At 44.4% G+C, this 12,939-nt stretch overlaps 1 protein-coding gene across 1 annotated transcript in view; it reads left to right on the top strand.

Annotated features, from left to right (window-relative positions):
• LOC129709842 (exostosin-1-like) overlaps positions 1-12,939 on the top strand; it is a 205,173-nt gene that overhangs the window by 181,946 nt on the left and 10,288 nt on the right. The window contains exons 8-10 of the mRNA XM_055656455.1: positions 4,309-4,398; positions 9,234-9,394; positions 12,713-12,884. Coding sequence (XP_055512430.1) covers positions 4,309-4,398; positions 9,234-9,394; positions 12,713-12,884 — 423 coding nt within the window. The remainder of the gene's footprint in view (positions 1-4,308; positions 4,399-9,233; positions 9,395-12,712; positions 12,885-12,939) is intronic.

Here is a 12,939-nt window from a genome sequence, read left to right as displayed (position 1 = left end):
AGGGAGTTGCAAGTTCCAGCCTCCTTCATGAATAAAGAAACATTTCCTAACATCATTACTGTACTGCTGGAACAGATATCACCATTTACATTATCGCAATCCTACATTATCTTGAAATAATTTGGATTACAAACTTGAAATGAAATAATTTTAAGGCTACGGAGAAACGACAATAGCCGGCTGAACTAATTTGACACAGTTCCAAAAGCTTAGGCACAGGCATGGGGTTCCAAACAATCCAAACCAGCTCCCAACGCAACTTTGATTGCAACAGCAGAAAGAAAGCCCTAACATTCACAATGTCTTCCCGTAGCTGTAACCATTCATTGCTGGAGATGTTCACAAATGTGCTTAACCTTTTCCCCACTCCTTTTAAATCTCTTGCTGTAATGGAACAAATTGCTTCTGGTCTTAAGGAAGAACAAGTATTTTCTTGTTCTCTGTTTTTCATGTCATTCGTAAGTGTTTGGTTTTATAATTCATTGGGCGATTGGATCCTGGTAATTGCTGTAATCATATTGCAGCACATAAAATATACATTAACTGCATACATTAATAATATTTGGTTATGAATAAATTAATGAACATTCCAGCTGCTGTGTGATTAATATTTCCCTACAGAGACAACTCTTTAGTACCTAATATCGCATTCTTAATATTACATCAGTGAAAGTTATTTTATATGACAAGACAGCCACAAGGATTGGATTGCCAGAGCTTCACTTTAGTTCCGTTTACCACACCTCTGGTTCCACACCAGTTTCCCTGGGATCGCTTTTATTCTCATCTTTTACTTCCACTACATTTCTTAGCAGTGAGCCAAGTGGCATCACCTACCCTTTCGCTCCTTCCGTGCTGCTTTAGATGTGATCCATTTTCCCACACGTTGACTCACGTTGGTGAGGAACCAGTGGATCAATCAACGTGCAACATCCCAAAATGTCACCAATCCATGTCCTCCAGTTTGTGCATACTCCCTGTGACTGGCTGGACTTTCATATGAAGAAAGACTGGATAGACTCGGCTTGTACTCGCTAGAATTTAGAAGATTGAGGGGGGATCTTACAGAAACTTACAAAATTCTTAAGGGGTTGGACAGGCTAGATGCAGGAAGATTATTCCCGATGTTGGGGAAGTCCAGAACAAGGGGTCACAGTTTAAGGATAAGAAGGAAGTCTTTTAGGACCGAGATGAGAAAATCATTTTTAACACAGAGAGTGGTGAATCTGTGGAATTCTCTGCCACAGAAGGTAGTCGAGGCCAGTTCATTGGCTGGATTTAAGAGGGAGTTAGATGTGGCTATGTGGCTAAAGGGATCAGGGATATGGAGAGAAGGCAGGTATGGGATATTGATTTGGATGATCAGCCATGATGATCATCATATTGAATGGTGGTGCAGGCTCGAAGGGCCGAATGGCCTACTCCTGCACCTATTTTCTATGTTTCTATGATAGAGTGGACGTGGAGGGGATGTTTCCACTAGTGGGAGAGTCTAGGACCAGAGGCCATAGCCTCAGAATAAAAGGACGTGCCTTTAGAAAGGAGATGATGAGGAATTTCTTTAGTCAGCGGGTGGTGAATCTGTGGATTTCATTGCCACCAGAAGACAGTGGAGGCCAAGCCAATGGATATTTGTAAGGCGGAGATTGAGAGATTCTTGATTAGTACGTGTGTCAGGGGTTATGGGGAGCAGGCAGGAGGATGGGTTTGAGAAATAAAGATAGATCATCCATGATTGAATGGTGGAGTAGACTTGATGGGCCAAATAGCCTAATACTGCTCCTATAACACGAATGTATGAAGACTATGTAGAAGAAGGAAATAGATTGGAAGCTTCTGTGGAGTATAAAACCAGGGTAAACTAGTTGGCATAAACATCTCATCACTTTGATATAAATTCTACATGTTGCAGCTTTACAGTATGATTATATCCTTTGTATTTTTGTATATGCAGCTTATGTTTCTTGAATGAATCCAGTTAAAGTTAACAAATCTTACACACACGAGGACATTATATTACTTGTGTGTGTACGTACATATACTTTCGCAGTTGTATCCAAGAAATAAAATAAACTAGACTTAGAGTCATATGGCATGGAAACAGGCCCTTCAACCCAATCTGTTCATGCCGGCCAAGATGCCCTATCTAAGGTCATAAGGTCATGTGATAGGAGTAGAATTAGGCCATTCGGCCCATCAAGTCAACGCCATTCAACCATGGCTGATCTATCTTTCCCTCCTAACCCCATTCTCCTGCCTTCTCCCCACACCTCTGACACCTGCACTAATTAAAAATCTATCTATCTCTGCCTTTAAACTATCCACTGACTTGGCCACCACAGCCTGCAGTGGCAAAGAATTCCACAGATTCACCACCCTCTGACTAAAGGTCTATCTAAGCTAGTCCCATTTGGTCTAAATTAACACAACTCAAGCAGCATCTCATTGTACCTACCTAAGACTGTGTACTTCCAGGCTATAGGCAATCTGTTTGTATTCTAAATATAATGCATTGATAGCCTACTTATAGTTTGCAGTAGCCTCTGGAGGATAGTCATAAACTGCGCACAGACCATGCAGTGCGTGGTATTTGTAGTCTGCAGTTTCAATGTAAAATATATTTAGACATTGCGTCACCTATATTTGCATGTGGCATTGGTATTACGTTTCTTGGTTAAACATTTAGCTTGTGTGTTCGTTAACATGTAGCGGCTCAGTACTGAATATGAAGTTAGTTATTGTCCTATTGCATAGGTCTGTATAGTTAGTTTAGATAATACTTTGGCACTGGGCTTGGTTTTTTGGTGTAGCGTTTATCTTGGTGCCATAGCACAAGTACTTTTGTGTTTTAATAGCAATGCCGTGTGAACACGAAATACGTTTTGTCTGAATATAAAATGAAGGTCTTTGTGCAAAGAAATCTAGGTTAATGCTGGCCAAGAGCCTTTTGGGTGGGAGTTAAAAATAGTTTGTGCCAATGCCAAGGTTATTCGTTAAATGTACTTTAATAGTTTGATGGGTGTGGTTTGGTAAAGGGACTATTTATATGACACAATTGAACTCAATGGGAATGGGAGGGAGGAGGGGTGCAGCAGAGGGCATGGGAGTACATAGTGAAGATTCCCTGGATGTCCATGCGTTACTACAGGAATTCCCAACCTTTTTCGTCCCGTTTACCCCAGGCAACTTTAATAGCACTTAACAATGTTATTTCAGTTATTTATGAGCAACTAATGATGAACAGATGTCAGTATACCAGAACCAAACACACATTCAGTCAATGAAAAAAAAAATGCACAAATCCAGAATCAACAAGTTTACCCCCTGGGTAGGCGAAATGTACCCCAGGTTGGGAACCTTTGCCTTACAATGACTGTAGCTAATCTACAATTACCTTGATCTCCATGATGAACCTTGTGTTTTAATGAGGCAATGGCTTTGCTCCTGACGAGGGTGCCTTCTCTCATTGAGCATCTTTCTAGTGATTATAATCCCATCGCCAGGATGATCCAGCCACACACCATACCCATCGTCTATTGCTTAATACATATCACCACCTCATCCACTTGGAAAGCAGAACCTTTATACCAAGAGAGCCGTTTCCCCGTAACCAATATCTTTACAAGCACAAGGAACTGCACAGTGGTGAAGTGGGAGGGTTGCAGCCTTACAGCGTTGCAGACCCACATTCGACCCTGACAATGAGTGCTTGTCTGTGCGGAGTTTATACATTCGCGCCGTGACCTGCATTTCCGGGTTTTTTCCGGGATGTCCGATTTCCTCCCACACTCCAAAGACGTATTGGTTTGTAGGTTAATTGGCTTGGGCACAATTGTAAATTGTCCCTGGCGTGTGTAGGATAGTGTTAGTGTACGGGGATCGTGGTCGGCACAGCAGCGCCGCAGCTTGCCGCCAACCCGGAGCATGCGCCCTTTTTAGGGCGGGCACCTAGGAATGTCGAACCCAGGCACCATCACCCTGCTGCAGACTTCTGCTGCCTCAAACGCATGAAGAAGAAGAAGGTCGGCACAGACTTGGTGGGTTGATGGGCCTGTTCCATACCATATCTCTACACTACACTAAACCCAATTTTCTCTTTTTTCTATTCCATCGGCATTGGTTTATTATTGTCACGTGTACTGAGATATAGTGAAAAACTGTACTATCTAAACAAGATGGGGTAATGGCAATGCCTTCCCAAATGGCATTCCCCTTTTATGGGAGTTAACTGCATGGGAACGCGAATGGAATGGAATCATTTTGGTGATGGTGACCCCTGTACTAATTCCTCTGCCCCTCCATTTCCAGACCATGAGCAGTCGCTTCTTTCCCTACGACGTCATAACAACCGATGCCGTGTTGAGTCTGGACGAAGACACTGTACTCTCGACCAATGAGGTAAGCAAAGGTTTCAGTGTTGTAGGTCACCTCGGAATACGTGCAGGGAGGAACTTCAGCTGCTGCTTTAAACCAAGGCCAGATACAAAAAGCTGGAGTAACTCAGCGGGTCAGGCAGCATCTCTGGAGAAAAGGAGTAGGTGATGTTTTGGGACGAGACCCTTTTTCAGATGTCAGCATTTGAAGAAGGGTCTCGACCCGAAACGTTGCCTATTCCCTTTCTCTAGAGAAGGGCCTGTTTCCGCGTTGTATCTCTAAACTAAATTAAACAAAGAAACATAGAAACATAGAAATTAGGTGCAGGAGTAGGCCATTCGGCCCTTCGAGCCTGCACCGCCATTCAATATGATCATGGCTGATCATCCAACTCAGTATCCCGTACCTGCCTTCTCTCCATACCCCCTGATCCCCTTAGCCACAAGGGCCACATCTAACTCCCTCTTAAATATAGCCAATGAACTGGCCTCGACTACCCTCTGCGGCAGAGAGTTCCAGAGACTCACCACTCTCTGTGTGAAAAAAGTTCTTCTCATCTCGGTTTTAAAGGATTTCCCCCTTATCCTTAAGCTGTGACCCCTTGTCCTGGACTTCCCCAACATCGGAAACATAAACTCCTCTAATGCAGCTAGCATGGAGGTCCTTCCACTGCTGGACTTTGAGGGGCAGAGTCCAGTGGGACTCCCCTCAAACAAAGGAAGGATGTCACACCAAGGTGGGCACGAGTGGCAAGGCTGTTTTAAAAAGATAGATGAGAACACTACTGAAAACAACACTATTGAATATTCAGACACTGAGAATGCATGAACAGTTTTATCTATAATACCAATCTTCTCCTTTCGTGTCCATCTTCAATGTTTCAAATGTCGACATCGCTGTCATCGTCCGTCCTGAAAAGGACACAAGCTTCCGGCCACAATCAGTGGGAGCCATCACATTGTTGCAATCGATGATGGTGGTAGCAGAATTAGCTCAGGATACTTCCAGTCTCCAGCCCCGTGATGAGGGTGCTTCTGCTATGGGGCCATAATACCAATAACTATAGCAACAATAACACTCTGTACAATACACAACAAATGTGCAATACAATAAACTAAGATTACAAAGTCATCAATATAGATTGTAAACAGTTATGCCCCTGTCCCACTTAGGAAACCTGAACGGAAACCTCTGGAGACTTTGCGCCCCGCCCAAGGTTTCCGTGCGGTTCCCGGAGGTTTTTGTCAGTCTCCCGACCTGATTCCACCACCTGCAACCTCCCGGAACCACCTGCAACCTCCGTGAACCGCATGGAAACCTTGGGCGGGGCGCAAAGTCTCCAGAGGTTTCCGTTCAGGTTTCCTAAGTGGGACAGGGGCATTAAGGGCACAGCATTGACCTGCATGGCACCCGACTAGTTACTAAAAAGTTATCTCTATTGTGTTTTTTTTGGTTAGCTACGCTTCTATCGGTACCAATATCTCACCCCCAAGCTCCTGCTCTCTTAAGTTGCCCCAAATTCCCTTGACAAAAGATGTTTTGTATTCAGTGGAAGATACACAGGTTTCAACTTAGCAACTCGTTTCTAAGATCACAACTCCATCAACGCAGTACTCCTGGGTACGGCGTTCACCGTAGCGTCTGGGAGATTTTCCTGGGTCAGCGGTCGGCTGCTTCTGATTGCCTGAGCAATTATCCACAAGGCGGGTCGGCTGTTGCACATGAGTGATTTTCCACAATATGTTTACTTTTGTATAATTCCTTAGAGAGCATATCACCATCCACTGCACTACTCCGGTAGGCTTTCGTGTCCTTGCAGTGCAAGCATTCAAATTGAAATATCATCATTTCACTTCATACAAATTTTAGCATGAATGAACAGAATCAATTCGCATTAGAGTTCCACTTTGCATAACCCAGGACCTGTCAAAATGGGAGCGGAGAAGTCATTTGCAGTCTTCATAGGAATTGGTATGAGACATTTGGGACGTCAATCATCTCGGTTTTCCGAGGAAGTAGAGGCACTGGTGTTCTTGGCCATTGTATGGATGTGGTCGGATCAGGTCAAATTGTTGGTGATGTTAACACCTAGGAACTTGAAGCTGTCAATGAATTCTGTCCATGGACAAACAGTATCTCACATTGTGTGTGGACAGATACAAAATGCTGGTGTAACTCAGCGGGACAGGCAGCATCTCTGGAAAGGGTCTCGACCCGAAACGTCACCCATTCCTTCCATCCAGAGATGCTGCCTGTCCCGCTGGGTTACTCCAGCATTTTGTGTCTACGGTTTAAACCAGCATCTGCAGTTCCTTCCTACACATTATCTTGGGAGCTGCATAAGGGTGGCATTGTGGGTGGCTCAGCTGATGGGCAGTTTTACTGGTGAGTATCTTGCTCCCTGCCAGCACTGGATAGATCGGTTTGGATTGCTCCAATTTCAGCTTTGCCGACAAGACACTGGCTGCTGTGATCCCCCGTTATTCAAACCAGAGGTCACAGGCTCATCCTCCAGTTCGTACTTGGTTGGCAGATCTCAGCTGGACCAGCAGTAAGACCTCTGGAGATGGCCAATGCATGTTAGATAGGAATGAAATAACTGGCGTTTCTGCTGCTGCACTTTGTATTGGACATTTATAGCTCAGCCACCAAGCACGACACCTGGAGGCTGCAGCGAATCGTCCGATCAGCAGAGAAGGCTATTGGCTGCAACCTTCCCTCCATTGATGAACTGTACACTGCAAGGGCCAGGAAGCGAGCGGGCAAGTTCATCTCTGACCTCTCTCACCCTGGCCACAAACTCTTTGAATCACTTCCCTCTGGAAGGCGACTCCGGATTGTCAAAGCTGCCACAGCCAGACATAAAAACAGTTTTTATCACGAGTAGTTGCTCTACTCAACAGCCAAAAATCTGTAGCCTCCCTTGGATCTGGCATTTTGTTGGTTCACATGTTTGATCAATGGTGTTTTATCATTAATGTTTTATTATTATTAATGTTTCGTGTTTTCTGAGTCATTCGTAACTGTCACTGTATGTCATGTTGTTACTTGTGGGCGGAGCACCAAGGCAAATTCCTTGTATGTGAATACTTGGCCAATAAACTTACTTACTTACTTACTTATATGTCAACATGATAGGCACAACATAGAAACATAGAAACATAGAAATTAGGTGCAGGAGTGGGCCATTCGGCCCTTCGAGCCTGCACCGCCATTCAATATGATCATGGCTGATCATCCAACTCAGTATCCCGTACCTGCCTTCTCTTCATACCCCCTGATCCCCTTAGCCACAAGGGCCACATCTAACTCCCTCTTAAATATAGCCAATGAACTGGCCTCAACTACCCTCTGTGGCAGAGAGTTCCAGAGATTCACCACTCTCTGTGTGAAAAAAGTTCTTCTCATCTCGGTTTTAAAGGATTTCCCCCTTATCCTTAAGCTGTGACCCCTTGTCCTGGACTTCCCTAACATCGGGAACAATCTTCCTGCATCTAGCCTGTCCAACCCCTTAAGAATTTTGTAAGTTTCTATAAGATCCCCTCTCAATCTCCTAAATTCTAGAGAGTATAAACCAAGTCTATCCAGTCTTTCTTCATAAGACAGTCCTGACATCCCAGGAATCAGTCTGGTGAACCGTCTCTGCACTCCCTCTATGGCAATAATGTCCTTCCTCAGATTTGGAGACCAAAACTGTACGCAATACTCCAGGTGTGGTCTCACAAGAGACCCTGTACAACTGCAGTAGAACCTCCCTGCTCCTATACTCAAATCCTTTTGCAATGAAAGCTAACATACCATTTGCTTTCTTTGCTGCTTGCTGCACCTGCATGCCTACCTTCAATGACTGGTGTACCATGACACCCAGGTCTCGCTGCATCTCCCCCTTTCCCAATCGGCCACCATTTAGATAATAGTCTGCTTTCCCGTTTTTGCCACCAAAATGGATAACCTCACATTTATCCACATTATACTGCATCTGCCAAACATTTGCCCACTCACCCAGCCTGTCCAAGTCACCTTGCAGTCTCCTAGCATCCTCCTCACAGCTAACACTGCCCCCCAGCTTAGTGTCATCCGTCATCATATATTGGAGATATTGCCTTCAATTCCCTCATCCAGATCATTAATATATATTGTAAATAGCTGGGGTCCCAGCACTGAGCCTTGCGGTACCCCACTAGTCACTGCCTGCCATTGTGAAAAGGACCCGTTTACTCCTACTCTTTGCTTCCTGTTTGCCAGCCAGTTCTCTATCCACATCAATACTGAACCCCCAATGCCGTGTGCTTTAAGTTTGTATACTAATCTCTTATGTGGGACCTTGTCGAAAGCCTTCTGGAAGTCCAGATACACCACATCCACTGGTTCTCCCCTATCCACGCTACTAGTTACATCTTCGAAAAATTCTATAAGATTCGTCAGACATGATTTACCTTTCGTAAATCCATGCTGACTTTGTCCAATGATTTCACCACTTTCCAAATGTGCTGCTATCCCATCTTTAATAACTGACTCTAGCAGTTTCCCCACTACCGATGTTAGACTAACTGGTCTGTAATTCCCCATTTTCTCTCTCCCTCCCTTCTTAAAAAGTGGGGTTACGTTTGCTACCCGCCAATCTTCAGGAACTACTCCAGAATCTAAAGAGTTTTGAAAGATTAGTGATCTTTCAAAACAGTGATACCAGCTCAGTGGAATAATTAGGATTAAAACCAGTGCATAAATAATTTACTGGTGGATTAGTTACAAGTGGAACTCCTCATGCAGAAGAGATAATCAGCTCGCTGATCGTTTAACATGGCCATGACTTGCCGCTAAGCCAACTTGATGAGCCGATGCCTTTGTTCCCTGTCTAGGTGGACTTTGCATTCACCGTGTGGTGCAGCTTTCCTGATCGAATCGTGGGTTACCCGGCCCGCAGTCACTTTTGGGACAGCAACAAAGGATTGTGGGGATACACGTCGAAGTGGACCAATGAGTACTCCATGGTTTTAACTGGAGCAGCATTTTACCACAGGTAAACAAGGCAAAAGAGGACAGTGCTCGTGGATTCTGAGACGTACTGGAACTCCAGGGTGTCGGGGGTTATGGGGCAAAGGCAGGAGAATGGTGTTGAGAGGGAACAGTAGATCAGCCATGATTGAATGGCGAAGGAGACTTGATGGGCCGAATGGCCTAATTCTGCTCCTAGAACTTATGAACTTCCCATCTGACCCACTTGATTCTCCACCAACACTCCAATCCCACTATCCCTCCCTCTTTATTCCACATCTCTTCTCTCCTCCATCCACATCCCCTTTGTTCACCCCACTTTCCCCCCTTCTGACCCCCTTTCCATCTTCTCTCACTCTCTGTCACAATCGTCACAAAGTAAAAGCTGGCACTAAGGTATTGTAAGAAGCTGATGCATGTGATTTACTCCAGTAATGATTCTAATGTTTGCAACTGACTCCTGACGGGTGCTGTCTGTACGGAGTTTGCGTGATCTTCCTGTGACTGCGTGGGTTTCATATCCAGGTGCTCCGTTTCCCCCCACGTTCCAAATATGCAGGTTTTCAGAATAATTTTGTTTCGGTGAACTGTCCCTGGTGTGTTGTATAGATCTAGTGTACATGACCACTGGTCGGCACGGACTAGGTGGGCCGAAGGGCCTGTTTCCACTCTGCATTTCTAAACTGAACGTTTAGAGGTTGGTGGGGAGTTGATGGGACCATTTTTATTTTGATGTGTGGCCCTAATGAACCTTATTTGTAGCCAAACCCTTGAGGTTCAGGGATGATCAAGGTGAAATTCCAACTGCAAATTGTTAGTATTTGAGTGAATATTTTATCCCAGTTCACAGAACCATTTTAAAGCGTTGTCATAGAGGTCCTTGCTTCCTCAAGCATGCTGGTCAATATTCAGTTGACGTTGATTTATCTTGATTCCAGGTGTAGGCTGAAGATCACTACAGGATAATGTACTTACTCTAATTTGAATTGGCTAATAAAATGTCATAGGATACTTTACATCCATTAAGCAGGCAGGTGAGCATTAGTTTAGGTCATTGGCAGGAAATGTGATGTTCAAAACTTGAATAAAACATTGGTGAGGCTACAATTAGTCTACTATGCACAGCGGTAGTCTCCCTATTATATTAGATATAAAGGCAGTTAAGAACGAGAAAAAGAGATTTACAAGATTAATACTAGAACGTGACGCTGTATCACCATCAGAAAAGACTAAACAGGCTGTGGTTTAGTTCAGTTTGGTGATACAGTGAGGAAGCAGGCCCTTCGGCCCACCGAGTCCGTACCGACACGCGATCCCCGCACACCAACACCATCCTACACACACTAGGAACAGGTTACATTTATACCAAGCTGATTAACCTACAAACGTGTACGTCTTGGGACGTACAGTGTGGGAGGAAATCTAAGATCTCGGAGAAAACCCAAGCAGATCACGGGGAGAATGTACAAACTCCGTACAGACAGCGCCCGTAGTCAGGATCGAACCCGGATCTCTGGCGCTGTAAGGTGGCAGCTCTACCGCTACGCCACCGTGTCACCCCATCATGGTACTTCCCCATTACTGATATCAGGAGTGTTACCATTGATTCAGATTAGTTTATTCTTATCTATTCCAGGGTGCAACGAAACTCCTTGTTCACAACAAAAAATTGTAGAGTGACCAATATATATTTTGATGATAAATACAAGTGCAAAACAGAAGAATGGTAGAAAAAAAACAATTACTAAAGAACAATAACAGGATAACCAAGTGAGTTAGAGTTAAGAGTTAGAGTATGTAGCTGCATCTCCAAGAAGGGGATGTGGAATAGGTACATGGAGGATGGAAATACTAGTCTACACCAAAGACAGTCACGAAATGCTGGAGTAACTCAGCGGGCCAGGCAGCATCTCTGAAGAAAAGGAATGGATGATGTTTCGGGTCGAGACCCTTCTTCAGACTTGAAAGAGGTCATTGGTTCTGGAGTCTGATAGCCACGGTGGATCTGTTCTGATGTGTGGGCATCTGGGTTTTCAACCTCCTGTATCTTCACCCAGAAGCTAGGGTAAAAAAATAGAATGGGCAAGGTGGCTAAACTGACTACCTTCAGTTTAGTTTGAGCCTTCCTGATGCAACATACCATGAAGGCGGACTGGAGGGTCGGAAATGAAGAGCCTGCAATGGACTGGGCTGTAACCACCAACTGTTGCAGGTGTAGGCAGTTAAAAGCAGAGTCACCACACCAAGCTGAGATGCATCCTGGAAGAATACTTTCTATAGCACACCTGTACAAATTCAAGAGAATCCATGTAGACATGGATGTGCTTTCTCCTTCGTCACCGCATCAATGGGAAGGAACTAGGGTAGGTTGCTGCCTTCTTATCTTACCTTTGCTTACCCTTCCTTATCTCTGCATCTGAAGAAGATACTCGACCCGAAAACGTCACCCATCCATTCTATCCAGAGATGATGCCTGTCCCGCTGGGTTACTCCAGCAGTTTGTGTCTATCTTAGGTTGCTGCTGATAGGGATGTTGAGTAGCTGAATAGAGCAGCTCCATTGGTGAGGACAGAGTTGTATTCTCCACACCTTTTACTGTACCTTTTTACTGTGGTTTCTTTTTTAAATTGCTGTTTTTTTCTCGTTTTTTTCCTCCCACAAATATGCAATATGTGAATATGTGTTTCTGGTCCATTCTGTTTTGTAGTTTTTTTTTGTTTTGTTTGTTTTTTGCACAATCAGCGAGCATTGCCACTTTTCATTTCACTGCACACCTCGTATGTGTATGTGACGAATAAACTTGACTTTGACCTTGACTTTGACTTTGACCACACAACCAGGACCCCTAACCCCACTTCCTTAGGTCAACAACCAACTCTTCCATCCTGTTGACTTCAACAGCCAGGTTGGCGTATGGACACCATGGCACAAGTTCCCAGACCTTTGTCCTGCTTTGCACCCCATTGTTGTTTTCGATTGGACTGGCAATGATGGTGTCATCAGCAAACCTGTAGAGTGAGTTGGTGTCCAGCGAGAAGAGCAGGCATTGTGCGCAGTTCAGATACCAAAACATGTCCTTACCGCAAGCTTTGCCAAAAATCACCTGATTCTTTAGACTTTAGGGATACGGCATGGAAACAGGCCTTTCCGCCAATGGAGTCAGCACCGACCAGCGATCACCCCCCACAATGCAATAACAAATCAGAAATCAAGGATGGGGGCGATGCTTTTGTAACTTAATACCCCACAATAACTAGAGTATCTCTAATTACAGAACTGCACACAATGCATCAATTTTAATTATGATATTTCCTGGGCTTGTTTTCTTTTTGTGCCTTTGCAGATATTACCATTACTTGTTCACAAACTACCTGCCTGCGAGTCTACTTGCACTCATAGACCAGACAGCCAACTGTGAGGACATCCTGATGAATTTTCTGGTGTCGGCAGTGACCAAACTTCCCTCAATCAAAGTCACACAGAAGAAACAGTATAAAGAGACTCTGATGCAGCAGGTGGGTCGTTATTTTATATAATATACACAAGCAGAAAACTAATTTGCAATATCAA

This window comes from Leucoraja erinacea, chromosome 26 (assembly GCF_028641065.1).
Source record: "Leucoraja erinacea ecotype New England chromosome 26, Leri_hhj_1, whole genome shotgun sequence".
Lineage (NCBI taxonomy): Eukaryota > Metazoa > Chordata > Chondrichthyes > Rajiformes > Rajidae > Leucoraja > Leucoraja erinaceus.
Note: the sequence above shows the minus strand (reverse complement) of the source record. Positions and strands in the feature narration are given on the sequence as shown.